The sequence below is a fragment of the Schistocerca gregaria genome, chromosome 2 (genome assembly GCF_023897955.1).
Source record: "Schistocerca gregaria isolate iqSchGreg1 chromosome 2, iqSchGreg1.2, whole genome shotgun sequence".
In the NCBI taxonomy this organism is placed as follows: domain Eukaryota; kingdom Metazoa; phylum Arthropoda; class Insecta; order Orthoptera; family Acrididae; genus Schistocerca; species Schistocerca gregaria.
This window is the reverse complement of record NC_064921.1, coordinates 738,354,341-738,374,141: the sequence shown is the minus strand read 5'-3', so window position 1 is coordinate 738,374,141 and position 19,801 is coordinate 738,354,341. Positions and strand designations below refer to the sequence as shown.

Below are 19,801 nucleotides of genomic sequence, written 5' to 3'. Positions count from 1 at the left end.
TGTAACGAAATCACACAGGAAAAATAGATGGTTACGGAAGATGGATAAAGAACAAAGTATCTGTGACAAAATGGTGCATCATTTATAACAAAGTCAAATCTACAAGTTGCTAATACTTACCCTCTCTTGTCAAAGGCTCAAAGATTTAACACAACGTTCTAGATGTTTTACCTTTAACCATTTGTATACAATATTACACAATTTTCATTAAATCTCTTCTACATGAAATTGTTCCATTTAACTATTTCAAAAAAGTTGTGTGAAAGAAACGTATTTCAAATGTACACAAATAATGTACAAAAACAAAAAGTGAAGCAGCCTTCATAGCGCTTGACTACTATATGAAAAATAGTGATGAATTATTTTAACATGCTGTGATGGTTCTCTAAATAAAATCACAATACCATATAGTAACCAACAGTTATTAAAATGGCGTTCAGCAAAATGAAACATAAAACACTCAGCATAAATGAAGTGATAGAACCCAAAATTATCACATTTAATCAATTTCACTAAAACACCATCCAGAGTTTCTTTGAAGACACAAGTCATGTAACAGCCTTCAGAGTTAACAGGCCTAAGAGCTATTGTACCACCTCCAATAAATATGACAGATATCTTGCAAGTATGACAAGTTACAGTAGATCTTCAATATCTGTAGACTTATTCAAAGCCTGGCTCACTGCTGGACACTCACTAATATTTTTTGGAAATTGCATACAATATTACAAATTGTAACAGAAACTCACATCTCTACTGTATGTTTAGCAGTGGGCATTTGATTAACCATTTAGTTTTTACAAAATTAATCTTATTTTTGGGATCTAAATAGAAACAACTTGTGCCATTTTCTTCTTTATAAACTCCCCCATTGTGTGAGGTTTCTCTGCTTTTGCCACACTAAAAACCAAGGCAATGCTAGCATCACACTACATCTGCTTATTTTGTAAACATGGACATAACTTTACTTTGACCTTGAAATTTTCCTTCAATGATGCAGATTCAGATTGTCTTAACTGAGAACCAACAGGAAAGCCTACAAACTTCCTGGCAGATTAAAACTGTGTGCTGGACCAAGACTCAAACTCAGAAACTTTGCTTTTCACAGACAAGTGCCCTACCGACTGAGCTGCCCAAGCTCGGCTCACAACCCATCCTCACAGCTTTAGTTGCGCCAGTACCTTGCCTTATTTCAGAGGCAAGCCTTTACTGAAATTGCAATGATTAGTATCATGGCATTTAAGATGACTTGTTTTTAACTATGGGAATGTCATTTGACGCAAAGGACACATTTACTGTTTCTCTCAGCAAAAATGAATTCCTCCTCCCACTTTTTATTAACCACTCTTTTCTTCTCTTCTTAACATTTACCAAACAAATTTTCAGGCTACTCTGAACTGCACCAACAAAGTTTGAGAAATGTGTGATGTAAACTGTGACGTCCTAAAATATAGTTATTCACCACCAGACTATCTTCACAGTGCCAGCGCGAAAATAGAAACAAAGTGAAAACTGTGAATATCAACACAAATTACATTTTCATGAGAATTATTTGCCAGAAAAATCAAATGCACTTTTGAAAAATATCTATGTGACAACTTCATATGTCATACATGCTATTTAACCACAAAAGTATACACCATTGCTGACTTAAAATGTCATAAAATGATACTTAATGTTCTAACACCAGCTTGAGCAAACAGAAAACATTGAAAACATGTAACAGCAGTATGTGAACAGCACCATTGCTCAGGCACAACACCCAATAGGTTAACACACAACTGTTGATCAAATAAGGTACGAGCCAAGGTCAAAGAACAAGTTCCAAAATGCATGTACACTATAGCATAGTCACAGAGAGACACATATGCACCCAGATTACAATAAAAGAACTACAATAAAAGAAGATTCAAATTAATTAAAATATATTTTCCCTCTCGGTACAATTTTTCTTTCTTTCTTCTTTTTTTTCCTTTTTATTATTTTTTCCTATTTCCTTTTACACTTCTTTTCAATACAATATTATGTAACATAATAGTCACATGACACTATTATAATGTTGCGTGATATAATGTCACATGATAAAAACAAACCAACCATTTGGTGAGAACCACCATGTATAAAAATATACATAGACATGTACAATAATATGTAATACAACAGTCACATGATGTTATTGCAAAGTCACCTGATACTACAATGTCACATGATAAAAACAAACTGACCATTTAGTAAGACCTACATCATATGAAAATGTACATAGATATGTGGTGTTAAACAATTATATTAGGCAATCCAGCTACCATGGATAATTCAGACTGGCAGCGGCAAAACAATTCCAATGTCAAATCCGTATCAGAACAAATCAGAGGTTCTAGGATACAAACAGCTTAACAAAATGAGGAACTGCATACAGTATTATGTAATATAGTATTCACTTGATTCTATTAAGAAATCCACTGAAATTACAGTGTCACAAAACAAAACAACAATTTGGTGAGATCACCGGCATAGAGAAACCTATACAGAGACAAGAAATGGTGAAAAATTATAGGAAGCAGTATTGTTAAAAACAAAGAGCATAAAAACCAAACAATAATCGAAACAATTCCAAAGTCAAGTCCGTATCAGAAGTTTGGGGATAAAAATATTGTTGTTATTGTTGCTGGGCTCTTCAGTCCAGAGACTAGTTTGATGCAGTACTCCATACTACTATATCCTGTGCAAGCTTCTTCATTTCCAATTAACTACTGCGCCCTACATCCTTTTGAATCTGCTTAGTGTATTCATCTCTTGGTCTTCCTCTACGATTTTTACCCTCCACACTGCCCTCCAATATTAAATTGGTGATCCCTTGATGCCTCAGAATATGCCCTACCAACCGATCCCTTCTAGTCAAGTTGTGACACAAATACCTCTCCTCCCCAATCTTCTCCTCAATTCTATTCAGTACCTCCTCATTAGTTAGGTGATCTACCCATCTAATCTTCAGCATTCTTCTGTAGCACAACATTTTGAAAGCTTTAATTCTCTTCTTGTCTAAACTATTTGTTGTCCACGTTTCACATCCATACATGGCTACATTCCCTACAAATACTTTGAGAAAAGACTTCCTGACACTTAAATCTCTACTTGATATTAACAAATTTCTCTTCTTCAGAAACGCTTTTCTTGCCATTCACAGTCTACATTTTATATCCTCCCTACTTCAACCATAATCAGTTATTTTGCTCTCAAATAGCAAAACTCATCTACTACTTTACATGTCTCATTTCCTAAACTAATTTCCTCAGCATCACCCGATTTAATTAGATTACACTCCATTATCCTTGTTTTGCTTTTGTTGATGTTCATCTTATAGCCTCCTTTCAAGACACTGTCCATTCCGTTCAACTGCTCTTCCAGGTCCTTTGCTGTCTCTGACAGAATTACAATGTCATTGGCAAACTTCAAAGTTTTAATTTCTTCTCCATGGATTTTAATTCCTACTCCGAGTTTTTCTTTTGTTTCCTTTACTGCTTGCTCAATGTATAGATTGAATAACATGGGGGATAGGCTACAACCCTGTCTCAATTTTGTAACACACCAAATAAACGAGACTGTTTTGGCACAAATGGCCATTTTTATAACACGACAGAATATAATCCACGAAGTAACAATATCAAATGCCTTTAGGCCTACTACAAGCAAAACGCTTCATGTTAGGAAACAGTTTCACATTTCATTCATACGCACCAGCTTCTCAAGCATGAGATCAAAAAGTAGTATTACGAAATTTTTATATAAATTTGGAATCGTTTTATTCTTCCATAATTTGTGTGATGTCCCCATTTCTTCTCCTTCCTCGTTCTAACAAACAATCTTGTCATCACCAATTATGTAGCTATTGCTGCCACTGTCAAAATCTGTTCGCCAATTAACTTCACTAACCTTGCCAGAATCACAGGTTTCGTTATCCCGCGATTATTTTCCGGTTAGGCGTTATTACGTGTTCGAACAACATGTTTTCCGCATTACTTCCAGAATAGAACTTACGCGGCTGCTAGCCACGGACTGTACTACTGGTCCTTACTGGTGTAGTGATCTGGCCAAAAGTTTTCTGTCAATATGTCATTTTCTTGGATACACTGAGAAGATAATACATGATCTTTCTCGCCTGTTATTCCTGTCAGTCGTTTATTTCCATTCTGGTAGTCTGAATCTATGGGTTTCGCTAGTAATTATAACAATGCCGATCATTCACAAACCCAATCAACCACATAAACAGACAGCTATTAGCATTCATCAGTTCGCCTTCACTCCCTGAAGCTCGTGTAGCCCCGTCCTCTTTTGTCTGCGGAAAGTTTATTTCTAGATGCGACGAGAATTCTCCTGACAGACATCACATACACTGTGCATGCATTCATTCAAGAGTCAACTTATGATTCATTCAGAAATCAACTTAAAATGTGTTCAAAAATCAATGTGTTCAATAATCGATAGAAAAATGTGTGCTGAATGCTAGGCGCTTTATGAAACAAGTTTTTTTCCTCAAGAATATGAATTTGGCGCTCCCTCTTCCCCGGTAACATCTAGCTGCTTGCTGCGGCTGCTTGCAAGCCAACAGCCACATTCCCGTAGCTGGAGAATCTACTACTCAAACGTGACTCAACTGCGTAACTGCTAAAACAAATCAAATGTGAACAATTGCGACTTCACGCTCATTGGAGGCATTTGTTGTCATGAAGCACTGCGAAGTCTTCCTAAAGCCTTTGACACATTTTCAGTTGGCAGGCCCTTGCATGAGCACTGTGTGTCGTAGATGTATATGGCGCATTTCGTTGCAATTTAAGTTATTTTCGTTTTTTTCTCTCATTTATGTTTTATTGTTAAAGTATTATTCTGCAGTAGCGGGATACAGTAATATCCTTTGTTAGAGTATCGGTTCTTACCAGTCAAAATTACTGAAATTTATCTGAAAACTAAAACAATGCAAAATTCCCAGAATTCTAAAAATATTTCGGGTTTTTCCCGGATTTCCTGGTTGTCCCGGGTTGTATACACCCTGTTTAACCACATTAAGTAACTTAAATACGCTTTATATCAGTGTGTAATAATAATAACAATAATAATAATAATATTAGCACTGATACGCCATTAAAAAAAAAAAACCGCTGGATGACAATAACATAACACACATCATTAATATAAGGTGCTGTATACATTACTCATTAATAGCTACCTATGAAAAGATGTGTGTGCGTATGTGTATCTATTGTTGACAAACGCCATTGGCCGAAAGCTTTAAGTGTGAAAGTCTTTTTGTGGAGCCTATCTGTGACTCAGCACCTCTGCTATGTGGTGAGTAGCAATTTCCCTTCTCATGTAAATGTAAATGTTCGTGTGACTATGGCCTCCCACTGGGTAGACCATTCGCTGGATGCAAGTCTTTCGATGTGATGCCACTTCGGCGACTTGCACGTCGATGGGGATGAAATGATGATGATTAGGACAATACAACACCCAGTCCCTGAGCAGAGAAAATCTCTGATCAAGCCGGGAATCGAACCCGGGCCCTTAGGTCTGACATTCTGTCGCATTCACCACTCAGCTACCTTCTCATAATATTGTTACATTCCATCCTGGATTTTCCATCATTTGATTTAATATATCTTTTTCTGCATTGTTGATATTCCTACCTGGAGTTTCCATTGCTCGATTTAATAAAATTGGTTAGTGATGGACAGTATGGTCACACATGTTGTAATAATATGAATAATTACAGATTCTGTATGACCCCTTCACAAGTGAGGATAGTCCAAGAGCATAGGAATTTCGTAAACCATACTAAAATGCATAATTTGGCTTAAAGTGCACATTCAGGTGTAAATTCTCTTGGAGCACCAGTACTATATTATCTCATGTTTGGTTCTTTATTATGACATAACGCCACACGTGCTAAAAGATGAAAACGTGCACTTGAAATGCAGTGCACAGTTGAAAGCAGCCAGTAGTGTGGAATCAAACACTTCGTTTCAAATAAATGGATTGCCTCAGAGGAAAAGAGTAATAAAAGCCAAATTTCTTTAGCAAACCGGCAAAAATAACTTCATTGTTCTGCAAGGTGACTAATGCTTGACTGTTAGAAAGGTGGAAATGAAATAAAATCAAATCTGAAACTCAACTTTTAGCCTTCCACAATTATGTGAATGTATTTTATTTCACTTGATAGCTACCGGCCACAGAAATTTGTTTTGTTTTCATCTGACTTGAGAGCAATAAACGAAAAGGAAACTGCAAAATCACTAAACGTAAACATGGCTCACGTGGAGACTACCCTCCTTCCCACCACAACTCAAGAGTCCTCTGTCACGGATCTATGATGTTTCCGAACTGGGGCAATACTAGATAGTGGCGCCCCCCTCCCTCCAGCGTTTGAGGTAGGACGCTAAAAATTAAATCGACCTTTCAAAAAATGTTCGTAGTGCAGAGTCTACATCTACATCCATACTCCGCAAGCCACCTGACGGTGTGTGATGAGGGTACCTCAAGTACTTCTATCGGTTCTCCCTTCTATTCCAGTCTCGTATTGTTCAAGGAAAGAAAGATTGTTGGTGTGCCTCTATGTGGTCTCTTATCTCTCTGATTTTATCCTCATGGTCTCTTCACGAGATATACTTAGGAGGGAGCAATTTACTGCTCGACTCCTCGGTGAAGATATGTTCTCGAAACTTCAACAAAAGCCCGTACCGAGCTACTGAGGGTCTCTCTTGCAGAGTCTTCCACTGGAGTTTATCTATCATCTCTGTAACGCTTTCGCGATTACTAAATGATCCTGTAACGAAACACGCTGCTCTCCTTGGGTTCTTCTCTATCTCTCCCATCAACCCTATCTGGTACGGATCCCACACCCTGAGCAGTATTCAAGCAGTGGGCGAACAAGTGTACCGTAACCTACTTCCTTTGTTTTCGGACTGTATTTCCTTTGGATTCTTCCAATGAATCTCAGTCTGGCATCTGCTTTATCAATGATTAATTTTATATGGTCATTCCATTTTAAATCACTCCTAATGCCTACTCCCAGATCGTTTATTAAATTAACTGCTTCCAGTTGCTGACCTGCTATATTGTAGCTAAATGATAAAGGTTCTTTCTTTCTATGTATTCGCCGCACATTACATTGTCTACAATGAGATTCAATTGCCATTCTCTGCACCACACATCAATTTGTTGCAGATCCTCCTGCATTTCAGTACAGTTTTCCATTGTTACAACCTCTCGATATACTACAGCATCATCCGCAAAAAGCTTCAGTGAACTTCCGATGTTATCCACAAGGTCATTTATATATACTGTGAATAGCAACAGTCCTACGACACTCCCCTGCAACACACCTGAAAGCACTCTTACTTCGGAAGACTTCTCTCCATTGAGAATGACATGCTGCGTTCTGTTATCTAGGAACTCTTCAACCCAATCACACAATTGATCTGATAGTTCATATGCTCTTAATTTGTTCATTAAATGACTGTGGGGAACTGTATCAAACGCCTTGCGGAAGTCAAGGAACACGGCATCTACCTGGGAGCCATGTCTGTGGCCCTCTGAGTCTCGGGGATGAATAGTCCAAGCTGGGTTTCACACAACCGTCTTTTTCGAAACTCATGCTGATTCCTACAGATTATATTTCTAGTCTCCAGAAAAGTCATTATACTCTAACATAATAAGTGTTCCAAAATTCTACAACTGGTCAACGTTAGAGATATAGGTCTATAGTTCTGCACATCTGTTCAACGTCCCTTCTTGAAAATGGGGATGACCTGTGCCCTTTTCCAATCCTATGGAATGCTATGCTCTTATAGAGACCTACAGGTACCGCTGCAAGAAGGGGGGCAAGTTCCTTCGCATACTCTGTGTAAAATCAAACTGGTATCCCATCAGGTCCAGTGGTCTTTCCTCTTTTGAGTGATGTTGTTTTTTTATCCCTCTGTCATCTATTTCGATATCTATCGTTTTGTCATCTGTGCGACAATCTAGAAAAGGAACTACAGTGTAGTCTTTCTCTGTGTAAGAGCTTTGGAAAAGGACATTTTGTATTTCGGCCTTTAGTCTGTCATCCTCTGTTTCAGTACCATTTGGTCACAGAGTGTCTGGACATTTTGTTTTGATCCCCCTACTGCTTTGACATAAGACCAAAATTTCTTAGGATTTTCTACCAAGTCAGTACATAGAACTTTACTTTCAAATTCATTCAACGCCTCTCACATAGCCCTTCTCACACTACATTTCTCTTCGTGTAAGTTTTGTTTGTCTGCAAGGCTTTGGCTATGTTTATGTTTGCTGTAAAGTTCCCTTTGCTTCCGCATCCATTTTCTAACTTGGTTGTTGTACTACGGTGGCTCTTTTACATCTCTTACGATCTTGCTTGGCACATAATGGATGTTGTACGACAGTTTTGAACTTTGTCCACTGATCCTCAACGCTATCTGTACTTGAGATAAAACTTTTGTGTTGAGCCGTCAAGTACTCTGAAATCTGATTTTTGTCACTTTTGCTAAACAGAAAAATCTTCCTATCTTTTTAAATATTTCTATTTATGGCTGAAATCACCGATGCTGTAACCGCTTTATGATTGCTGATTCCCTGTTCTGCGTTAACTGTTTCAAATAGTTCGAGTCTGTTTGTCACCAGAAGGTCTAACATGTTATTGCCATGAGTCGCTTCTCTGTATAACTGCTCAAGGTAGTTTTCAGATAATGTGCTTAAAAAATTTCACGGATTCTTTGTCCCTACCACCTGTTATAAACATTTGAGTCTCCCAGTCTATATCTGGTAAATTAAAATATCCACCCAAAACTATAACACAGTCAGGAAATCTAATCGAAATATTTACATACATAAAACATGTGTCATCAAGGAAATGCAAGACATGTTATTGGTCTTTAATGTGCCAAAGTGCAGTGTCATGCCACTTCACACAGCATTCTTCTATTGCACGTCACTGTATTTCACTTTGTTGAATTCAAATGTGTATATTTTGTAATGGACGCCATCAAACCATATTCAGGACAGTGGAAATTAAAATGTCCTGTGGTGCCTTATCTGCTCCCGGTCAACTGAACTGTTTTGTCATCCTGCCTCTATTAAAAAAAAAGGGGGGGGGGGGGGAGACAGAAAAGAAAGAAAGAAAAAAAAAACAGCCCCTCACAATTAATACTGGATGGAATTATTTGTAACCAGAAGAACAAGAACTCCTAAGAAAATTTGCACTCTTTATTGCCTATTAGCTAATAACTTGCTGTTTTGTGTGACATAAAATTAAATATAAAATACATAAAACCAAAACCAGTAAAGACAAGTAAGACACAGTACACGTTTCTCCAATCCTAAAGTCCTAGCGGTTTTTTGTTTTTTTTGTTTTTTTTTTTCCGTCTCTAATCACGCTACAGCTTTACATGGTGTGCTTTCCTTTCTGCGAAAGAATCTATCACCTCATCGAAGTTCGTCAAACATTTTGCTATATGAAAGAACAAAGTGTCGTCATCTAATACTGAAATACTAACATTTTGCTATATGAAAGAACAAAGTGTCATCATCTAATACTGAAATACTGTTAATACAAACAGTACCCAAGACTGGCATTGTTTCTGGAGCTGATTAGCTGTATTTTGTCACTGTCTGCTATATACAACGAAATAGGCCTGTCTAATATTGCAGCAATTGTAATATACCACAAATAATCGAGACTGTTTTGGAGCAAATGGTCATTTTCACGAAACCACAGAATATAATTCATGAAGAACCACTATCAAATGCCTATCAGGCCTACTACAATCAAAAAGCTTTATCTTAGGAAACAGTTACACATTTCATTCATACGCTCTAGCTTCTTATCTTCTCCTTCCTCTTTCTAACAAACAATCTTGTCTTCTGCCTGTGTGAAAACTTATTATCCGATTAACTTCACTAACCGTGCTACAATCACCGGTTTAGTTATCCCGAGCTTATTCTCCGGTTAGGCGTTATTACGTGTTTGCACAACACATTTTCTATGCTACTACCAGAATAGAACTTAGGGCCTGCTGGCCGAGGACTGTACAACTGGCCCTTACTAGTGTTGCAGTCTCACCAAAAACTTTCTCTCAAAATTTCATTTTCTTGGATACACCAAGAAGATAACAAGTAATCTTTGGTCCTGTTAGTACACCAATCAGGTTCCTTTCAGAGTGTGCAGACACAATGACGCCTTTCTTAGCAATCATATACAACCGCTCACTTGATGAAAGACTGTTCCTAGAGACTGGAAAGTAGCACAGGTCACACCAATATTCAAGAAAGGAAATAGGAGTAACCCATTGAATTACAGACCCATATCATTGACCTCAATTTGCAGTAGGATTTTGGAGCATATATTGTTCACGAGCATTATGAACCACCTTGAAGAAAATGACTTATTGATACATAACCAACACAGATTCAGAAAATATCGTTCTTGTGCAACACAGCCAGCTCTTTATTCCTATGAAGTAATGAGTGCTGTCGACAAGGGATCTCAGATAGATTCCATATTCCTAGATTTCCAGAAGGCTTTTGATACCGTTCCTTACATGTGTGCATATGGAGTATCATCTCAGTTGTGTAACTGGATTCATGATTTCCTCTCAGAGAGGTCACAGTAAGTAGTGATATACAGAAAATAATTGAGTAGAACAGAAGTGATATCTGGCGTTCCGCAAGGTAGTGTCATAGGCCCTCTGCTGGTCCTGATTTACACAAATGATCTAGGAGATAATCTGAGTCTAGTAAAATCATCAGACGATCAATTTCAATTACAAAATGATCTAGAGAGAATTTCTGTACGGTGCGAAAAGTGGAAATTGGCACTAAACAAAGAAAAGTGCAAGGTCATCCACATGGGTACTAAAAGAAATCTGATAAATTTTGGGTCTACGTTAAATAGCACAAATCTAAGGGCTGTCAATTCGACTAAATACCTAGGAATTATGATTACGAGCAACTTAGATTGGAAAGACCACATAGATAATATCGTGGGGAAGGCGAAACAAAGATTGCGCTTTGTTGGCAGAACACTTAGAAGATGAGACAAACCCACTAAAGAGACAGCCAACATTGCACTTGTCCGTCCTCTGCTGGAATATTGCTGCGGAGCAATGGCAGGTAGGACTGACAGAGGACATCGAACAAGTGTAAAGAGGGGCAGCTTGTTTCGTGTTATCGCGCAATAGGGGTACGAGTGTCACTGATATGATACGTGAGTTGGGGTGGCAGTCACTGAAACAAAGGCAGTTTTCTTTGCGGTGAGATTTATTAACAAAATTTGAATCACCAACTTTCTCTTCCAAATATTTTGTTACACCCACCTACATAGGGAGAAATGATCGTCATAATAAAATAAGAGAAATCGAAGCTCAAACAGGAAGATTTAGGTGTTCCTTTTTCCCACACGCCATTCGATAGTGGAATGGTAGAGAAGTAGTATGAAAATGGTTCGATGCACCCTCTACTAGGCACTTAAAGTGTGAATTGCAGAGTAACCATGTAGATGTAGATGTAGAATTTTTCTTAACTTTTAGTCGTTTATTTCCACTCTGGTAGTCTAAATCTATGGCTTTCATTAGTAATTATAACAATACTGATCAATTGCAAACCCAGTCAACCACACAAACAAACATTGGCTTTCACCCGTTCGGCTTTACTCCGCTCAGCTTGTATGGCCCCATCCCCTTTTGTCTGCAGGGAAGTTTATTACTAGATGCGACAGGGATTCCCCTGGCAGAGATATCACGTATGCTATGCACACATTCCAAAATCAGCTTATGATTCATTCAGATATCAACTGTGAAAGTGTTCAAAATGTTCAAAAACTAACAGGGATGTGTTTCAAAATCATCTACATCTACATCTATCTACACGGATACTCTGCAAATCACATTCAAGTGCCTGGCAGAGGGTTTATCGAACCACCTTTGCAATTCTCTATTATTCCAATCTCGTATAGCATGTGGAAAGAATGAACACCTATATCTTTCCGCACGATCTCTGATTTCCCTTATTTTATCCTGGTGATCGTTCCTCCCTATGTAGGCCAGTGTCAATAAAATATTTTCGCATTCGGAGGAGAAAGTTGGTGATTGGAATTTTGCGAGAAGATTCCGTTGCAACAAAAAACGCCTCTCTTTTAATGATTTCCAGCCCAAATCCTGTATCATTTCTGTGACACTCTCCCCATTTATTTTGCGATAATACAAAACGTGCTGCCTTTCTTTGAACTTTTTCAATGTACTCCATCAGTCCTATCTGGTAAGGATCCCATACCGCACAGCAGTATTCTAAAAGAGGACGGACAAGCATAGTGTGGGCAGTCTCCTTAGTAGGTCTGTTACATTTTCTAAGTGTCCTGCCAATAAAACACAGTCTTTGGTTAGCCTTCCCCACAACATTTTCTATGTGTTCCTTCCAATTTAAGTTGTTCGTAATTGTAATACCTAGGTACTTAGTTGAATTTACAACTTTTAGATTAGACTGATTTATCATGTAACCGAAGTTTAACGAGTTCCTTTTAGCACTCATGTGGATGACCTCACACTTTTCATTACTTAGGGTCAACTGCCAATTTTCACACAATTCACATATCTAAATTGTTTTACAGTTTGTTTTGATCTTCTGATGACTTTATTAGTCGATAAATGACAGCATCATCAGCAAACAACTGAAGACAGCTGCTCAGATTGTCTCCAAAATCATATATATAGATAAGGAACAGCAAAGGGCCTACAAAACTACCTTGGCGAATGCCAGAAATCACTTCTGTTTTATTCGATGACTTTCTGCCAATTACTATGAACTGTGACCTCTCTGACAGCAAATCACAAATCCAATCACATAACTGAGAAGACATTCCATAAGCACGCAAATTCACTACGAGCCGCTTGTGTGGCAAAGTGTCAAAAGCCTTCTGGAAATCCAGAAGTATGGAATCTATCTGAAATCCCTTGTCAATAGCACTCACACTTCATGTGAATAAAGAGCGTTGTGTTTCACAGGAATGATGTTTTCTAAACTCACGTTGACTGTGTGTCTATAGACGTAATTCATAATGTTCGAACACAATAAATGTTCTAAAATCCGGCTGTATATTGACGTTAACGATATGGGCCTGTAATTTAGTGGATTACTCATACTACCTTTCTTGAATACTGGTGTGACCTGTGCAACTTTCCAGTCTTTGGGTACGGATCTTCGGTCAAGTGAACTGCTGTACATGATTGTTAAGTATGGAGCTAATGCATCAGCACACTCTGAAAGGAACCTAATTGGTGTACAGTCTGGACTAGAAGACTTGCTTTTATTAAGTGATTTAAGTTGCTTCACTACTCCGAGGATATTTACTTCTACGTTACTCATGTTGGCAGCTGTTCTTGGTTCGAATTCTGGAATATTCACTTCGTCTTCTTTTGAGAAGGCATTTCGGTAGGCTGTGTTTAGTAACTCTGCTTTGGCAGCACTGTCTTCATTGCTATTGCGCAGAGAAGGCATTGATTGTTTCTTGCCACTAACATACTTCACATATAACCAGAATCTCTTTGAATTTTCTGCCAGGTTTCGAGACAAAGTTTCATTGTGGAAACTGTTACAGGCATCTTCCATTGAAGTCTGCGCTAAATTTCAAGCTTCTGTAAAAGATAGCTAATCTTGGGAATTTTGCATCTGTTTAAATTTTGCATGTTTGTTTCGTTGTTTCTGCAACAGTGATCTAGCCCATTTTGTGTACCAAAGAGGATCAGCTCTGCTATTTGTTAATTTATTTGGTATAATTATCTCAACTGTTGCCGATACTATTTCTTTGAATTTAAGACACATCTGGTCTACACTTATTTTATTAATTTGGAATGAGTGGAGATTGTCTCTTAGGAAGGTGTCAACTGAATTTTCATATGATTTTTTGAATAGGTATATTTTTCGCTAATTTTTCAAGGATTTGGGGATTACAATATGCAATCTCGCTACGACAACCCTGTGTTCACTAACCCCTGAATCAGTTTTTATGCACCTTATTAACACAGTATTATTTGTTGCTAAGAGATCAAGTGTGTTTCCACAGTTGTTTACTATTTGCGTGGGCTCATGAACTAACTGCTCGAAATAATTTTCAGAGAATGCGTTTAGCCCAATTTCGGATGATATTTAAGCCTTCAGAAGTAAACACGTATTTTTGCCAACATATTGAGGGTAAATTAAAGTCACCACCAACTATTATTGCACGAGTTGGGTAAATGTTCGAAATCAAACAAGTATTCTTTGAACCTTTCAGCAACTGTATCATCTGAATTATTATTTTATTCCGGTTGCCAACAATAACCTCTGCCCATACTAACTCACAGGAAGTATCCACTTCAATTTAGCGACAAGATAAACTACTTCTGACAGTAACAAACACACCACCGCCAACCGTGTTTAGCCTATCCTTTTGGAACGCCATTAGATTCTTCGCAAAAATTCTGGCTGAGCTTATATCTGGCTTTATCCGGCTTTCAGTGCCTCTAACAATTTGAGCATCAGTGCTTTCTATTAGTGCTTGGAGCTCTGGTACTTTCCCAACACAGCTACGGCAATTTACAACTGTTATACCAATAGTTCCTGTATCTACGTTCTTCCTGTGTTCAGCCTGCACCCTTTGTGACTGAAGCCCTTCTTGTGTTTTCCTGAGCACCTCTAACCTAAAAAACTGCCCAGTCCATGCCACACAGCCCCTCCTACTCATGTAGCTACCTCCTGCGTATAGTGGACACCTGACGTATTCAGTGGAACCCAAAACCCAACCACCCTTTGGCGCAAGTCGACGAATCTGCAGCCTACACGATCACAGAATCGTCTGAGCCTCTGATTCAGACCCTCTACTCGGCTCTGTACCAGAGGTCCGCAATTGGTCCTGTCGACTATGCTGCAAATGGTCAGTTCTGCTTTCATCTTGCAAGCAAGACTGGCAGCCTTTACCACTACTGTCAGTTGCTCGAAACCAGAGAGAATCTCTTCTGATCGAAAGTGACACACATCATTGGTACCGACATGAGCAACCGCCTGTAGTTGGCTGCACCTTGTGCTCTTCAAGGCATTCGGGAGGACCCTTTCCACATCTGGAATGACTCCACCCGGTATGCACACTGAGTGCACATTGGTTTTCTTACCCTTCTTGTCAGCCAAGTCCCTAAGGGGTCTCACAACACACCTAACGTTGGAGCTCCCAACTACCAATAATCCCACCCTCTGTGATTGCCTGTATCTTGCAGGCCGAGTGGTTTCCTCTGAAATAGGACAGGCGACAGCATCTGGCTCAGCAACAGTGTCAGCCACAGACAGCACCTGGAACCTGTTTGTCATACAAACCGCGGAGGCCTTAGTGCAGCCACCTGGAAAGTCTTTCAACGCCTGCTTCACCCTGGGGCGACCTCCCATTCGACCACAGGTGAAGGGTAAGCCTCAGTGTGAGCAGTAACTGGGTTGGCCACTGGTGAGGACTGATCGGAGGACTCTGACATGCTGGACGTCCGTTGGATTCCCACAGCCGGCCCACAACAGTGGTGCCCATCCATTGCAGCCTCAAGCTGTCTAACCGAAGCCATCACAGCCGGAAGCTTAGAGCAAAGTGTCACCAACTCAGCTCTCAGTCCCTGTCCATACTAAAGTCCATGGAAAACTAAACTATGCAGATAAACTGACTATTGGCACGTGCTGCAAAAGTCTACTCTAGACCATGATGGAAACTCACAAACTGCATCTTGTAATGTGCAGGTATTCGTAAACCTAACTACTGAACTAAATAATTTGCCCCTGATTAGGAACTTGTAATATGTCACAAAATCAGTTTACTTTCCGACACAAGTAAAAACGTGACAACTGTGGCTATTAAATATTAAATTTACACGCAGAAACTCAAGAAACTAAACTATTAAAGCACACAGATGATACAATAAAATTCGCTCCTGGTTAGGAACTCGTAAATGACACAAAAGCGGTTACTTTCCTATTGCTCCATGTCTCGGTAAGCTACTGCTACTTAAATGAATGAATAATCGATAGACCTACATGCGCTGGATGCTAGTCACTGTGTGAAACAAGCTTTTTCCTCAAGAATATGAATTTGGCACCCCCCCACCCCCTCCCCACCCTGAAATTGCCACCCAGGGCTGACACCTCAGTTTGCTCCTCCCCTCTTCCGCCACCTAGATCTAGGTCTCTTGCGCATGAGTGAATCCGGCGGATTGGGTGCGCCAGTAAAATCTTTCCGTGTAGCATCTGGCTGCTTCATGCTACTGCTTATACAGCTAAAAACCACTTTTCCGTAGCCAGAAGTAGGAGAAGGTACTGCTCGTATGCGACCGAACTGTGCATGCGCATGAGCCCGCTCGCAACTGCTCAAAGAAATCTAATGTAAACAATTGTGACATCACGCTCATCGGAGGCAATTTGTTGTTCTGAAGCATTTCAGTCTTCCTAAAGCCTTTGACACATTTTGCTGTTGGCAGACGCTTGTATGAGCACTGTGTTTTGTTGTTGTATACGGCACATTTCCTTTGTAACTTAAGTTTTATTTTCTTTTTTTTTCTCTCGTTCATGTCTTATTGCTGCAGTATTAGTCTGCAATACCGGCATACAGTAATATCCTTTGTTAGAATATTGGTTCTTACGAGCCAAAATTATGAAAATCTAACTGAAAACTAAAAGAATGAAAAATTCCCGGAATTCTAAAAAGTTCCCGGGTTTTTCCCATATCTCCTGGTTGTCCCAGGTCGTATACACCCTGTCTTGGTTTGTTATGTGATGCTCTAATTTCACTGGATTTTTAATAGTATCATATGATTATTATATTACATAACACTGTATGCAGAACACAATTCCACATTTGATTACACTATTTATATCCTCGAACCTCTGATATGAATTTGACATTGGAGTTGTTTTGTTGCTGCCAGTCTGTATGATTCATGGTAGCTGGATTGCCTAATATAACTGTTAAACATCAAAACCTATGTACATTTTCGTATGACGTATGTCTTACCAAAAGGTAAGTTTGTTTTTATCATGTGACATTTTAGTATCAAGTGACACTGCAAAAGCATCACACGCCTGTTGTATTGCATATAATTGTATATGCCTACGTATATTTTTATATGTGGTGGTTCTCACCAAATGGTTGGTTCGTTTTTATCATGTGACATTATATCATGCAACATTATAATAGTGTAATGTGACTATTATGTTATATAATGTTGTACTGAAAAGAAATGAAAAAGAAAATAGGAAAAAATTATAAGAAGGAAAAAAGGAAGAAAAAAGAAGAAGAAAAGAAAATTTGTATAGAGGGGAAAAATATATTTTAATTTATTTATGTCTTCTTCTATTGTAGCTCTTTTATTGTAATTTGAGAACATGTTTATCTCTCTGTGACTGTACTATAGCGTCCACATATTTTAGAACTTTTTCTTTGACCTTGTAGAATCTGTGATCAACATTTGTGTGTTACCCTACAGGGTGGTGTTGTGCCTAAGCAAATGGTGCTGTTCACTTACTGCTGTTACAGGTTTCATTCCCTTAAAAAATAAAAAATTAAAAAAATTTAAAAAAGATGTGTGACGTGAAGTTGTCACAGTAGATATTTTTCATATGTACACTTAATTTTTCCAACTAAAAATTCTCACAAAAATGTAATTTGTGTTGATATTCGCAGTTTTCACTTTCTTTCTATTTTTTGCTAGCACTGTGAAGATGGTCCAAATCAGTGGTGAATTAATATATTGTATGACAGCACAGTGTGTATATCACACATTCATCTAACAACAAAAATAATCAATTATTGATAATATAATGTAACTGCATAGATAAAAGATCTACCCACCAAGCAATGGCACACACACAAAGGGATTTGACTTTTACAAGCATTTGGAGCCAATGGCTCCTTTTTCTGGCAGAAGAGCTGAAGGGGAAGGGAGTGGGCTGAGAAGTCCAGTGCTGTTCCTTCAACCCTCTTCCTTCCCCTTCAGCTCTTCCACCAGAAGAAGAAGCCGTTGGCTCCGAAGAGCTTGTAAAGGTCAAATCCCTTTGTGTGTGTGCCACTGCTTGGTGGGTAGATCTTTTATATTTACATTTACATTATGCATTCATCTACGTTTAATATTTACACTTCTCACAGACCATAATTGTCAGGGCAATAGCAATAATCACAATTTTACTCAAATAATCATATTACTTGCTACAAGAGTAGGTCATACTAGATAAGAGCAAGAGCCACATGCAGCTCATGAGGCCTGTGTGGCTACCCCTGCTATATATGGACAAAGATGAATGTACATGAATTTAAGCATCTGAAATTGTGCACTAACAGACATAGAGAGGCATGAAGTGTTTACATTCTGAAATAAATGAAACAGTAGTTATAGGCAGATAAAGTAAAGACATGGCACATACACAAATAAGCAATGAGACAGTCACAGGTTGAAACCAATACAATCTAAAATAAATATGTAGCCTACAATGACAGTTTGCAGTTCATACAGTATAAACCAAGGCAGTTCACAAATGTGCACATACTGCAAATATCTTTTGGTTCATTCCAAATTGTTCTATAAAAAGAGTCAATATGAAACAACTTGCTGGTCATATGCACTGTATAATAGCAATAATAATAATAACACCTTGACATGTTATGAAGTTCTACAACGTTTTGTAATCAGTGTAGAAGACAAGTGGTATAAAAATTATGTAAATTAATAAAACCTAGACATTTCATTATGTTTGCCACAACATGAAAATCTATTAATTAATGTGTTCCCAGACATCTACCTGAAGTAGAATTAATGACTTGAAATGTACACAAATCATTTTTCTTTTTCTACAAATAAGCAAACAAATTCTATCTCCAGTTTATAGCAATCCCCAACTCCCCTACTCTAAGATCTGTATTCTGCTTCTGTCAATCATATGTTCAACAACTAACAGAAAAAAGTACCTTAAAGGAAGTATTACCTGATGAAGCAAGCCATTGATGTGTAAGGGTAATTAACAGCACCAAATCCTGATAGCAGGGCCATCACAGTGACTCCAATAACTCCTATTCTGCTGATCCCCTGCTCAATGGACAGTATGCCTTGTTTGGGACTCAGTATTGGAAATGGATCTCCAATCTTCCAGAAGAAGTAGATGTAAACCAACCAGATCAGCACAGTAAGGGGTCGAATAAGTTGTCGTCTCACTATAGAGAAAGAGTAAATAATAGTCTGATCATTTGTTCATTTGCAATCTAATTGCATAATATCACACCACACTTTGCACCATATAAATAAAATGGAGAATAATATTCAAGCATGTTTCTTTTCCTGAATGTATTAAAATGCAAAGAATATTTTCTCAAAAAATGAAAATCCAGGATGGAATGTAACAATATTATGAAAAGAATAATTGCTACTCACCATACAACGGAGATGCTGTCGCAGATAGGCACAAAAAAGACTGTCACAAAGTGAGCTTTCAGCCAACAAGGCCTTTGTCAGAAACAGACCACACACACACACACACACACAGTTCTGCTACAGACTAAAAACCGAGACAATATGGCTCTCTCCATTCTGTAGCCCTACGTTCCTCCCATGGTGTAGCGAGGGAGGGAAACGATTTAGGGTCAAACCTGTTGGCATTTATCTATCTTGCCCTTCTTAGAGACTGCTGGTGCCATACAGTCATGAGTAAGAGATGACTTAGTCTGCTTCATTGCGGGTAATCCGCCCTGATGCCACCCACTCCGATCAGG

The 19,801-nt window shown here is 38.5% G+C and overlaps 1 protein-coding gene across 4 annotated transcripts in view; it reads right to left on the bottom strand.

The window, feature by feature from the left end:
- LOC126334897 (Golgi pH regulator A) overlaps positions 1 to 19,801 on the bottom strand; it is a 150,043-nt gene that overhangs the window by 59,232 nt on the left and 71,010 nt on the right. For all 4 annotated transcript variants that reach the window (XM_049997602.1, XM_049997604.1, XM_049997601.1 and 1 more), the window contains one exon: positions 19,021 to 19,246. In XM_049997602.1, the coding sequence (XP_049853559.1) occupies positions 19,021 to 19,246 (226 nt within the window). The remainder of the gene's footprint in view (positions 1 to 19,020; positions 19,247 to 19,801) is intronic.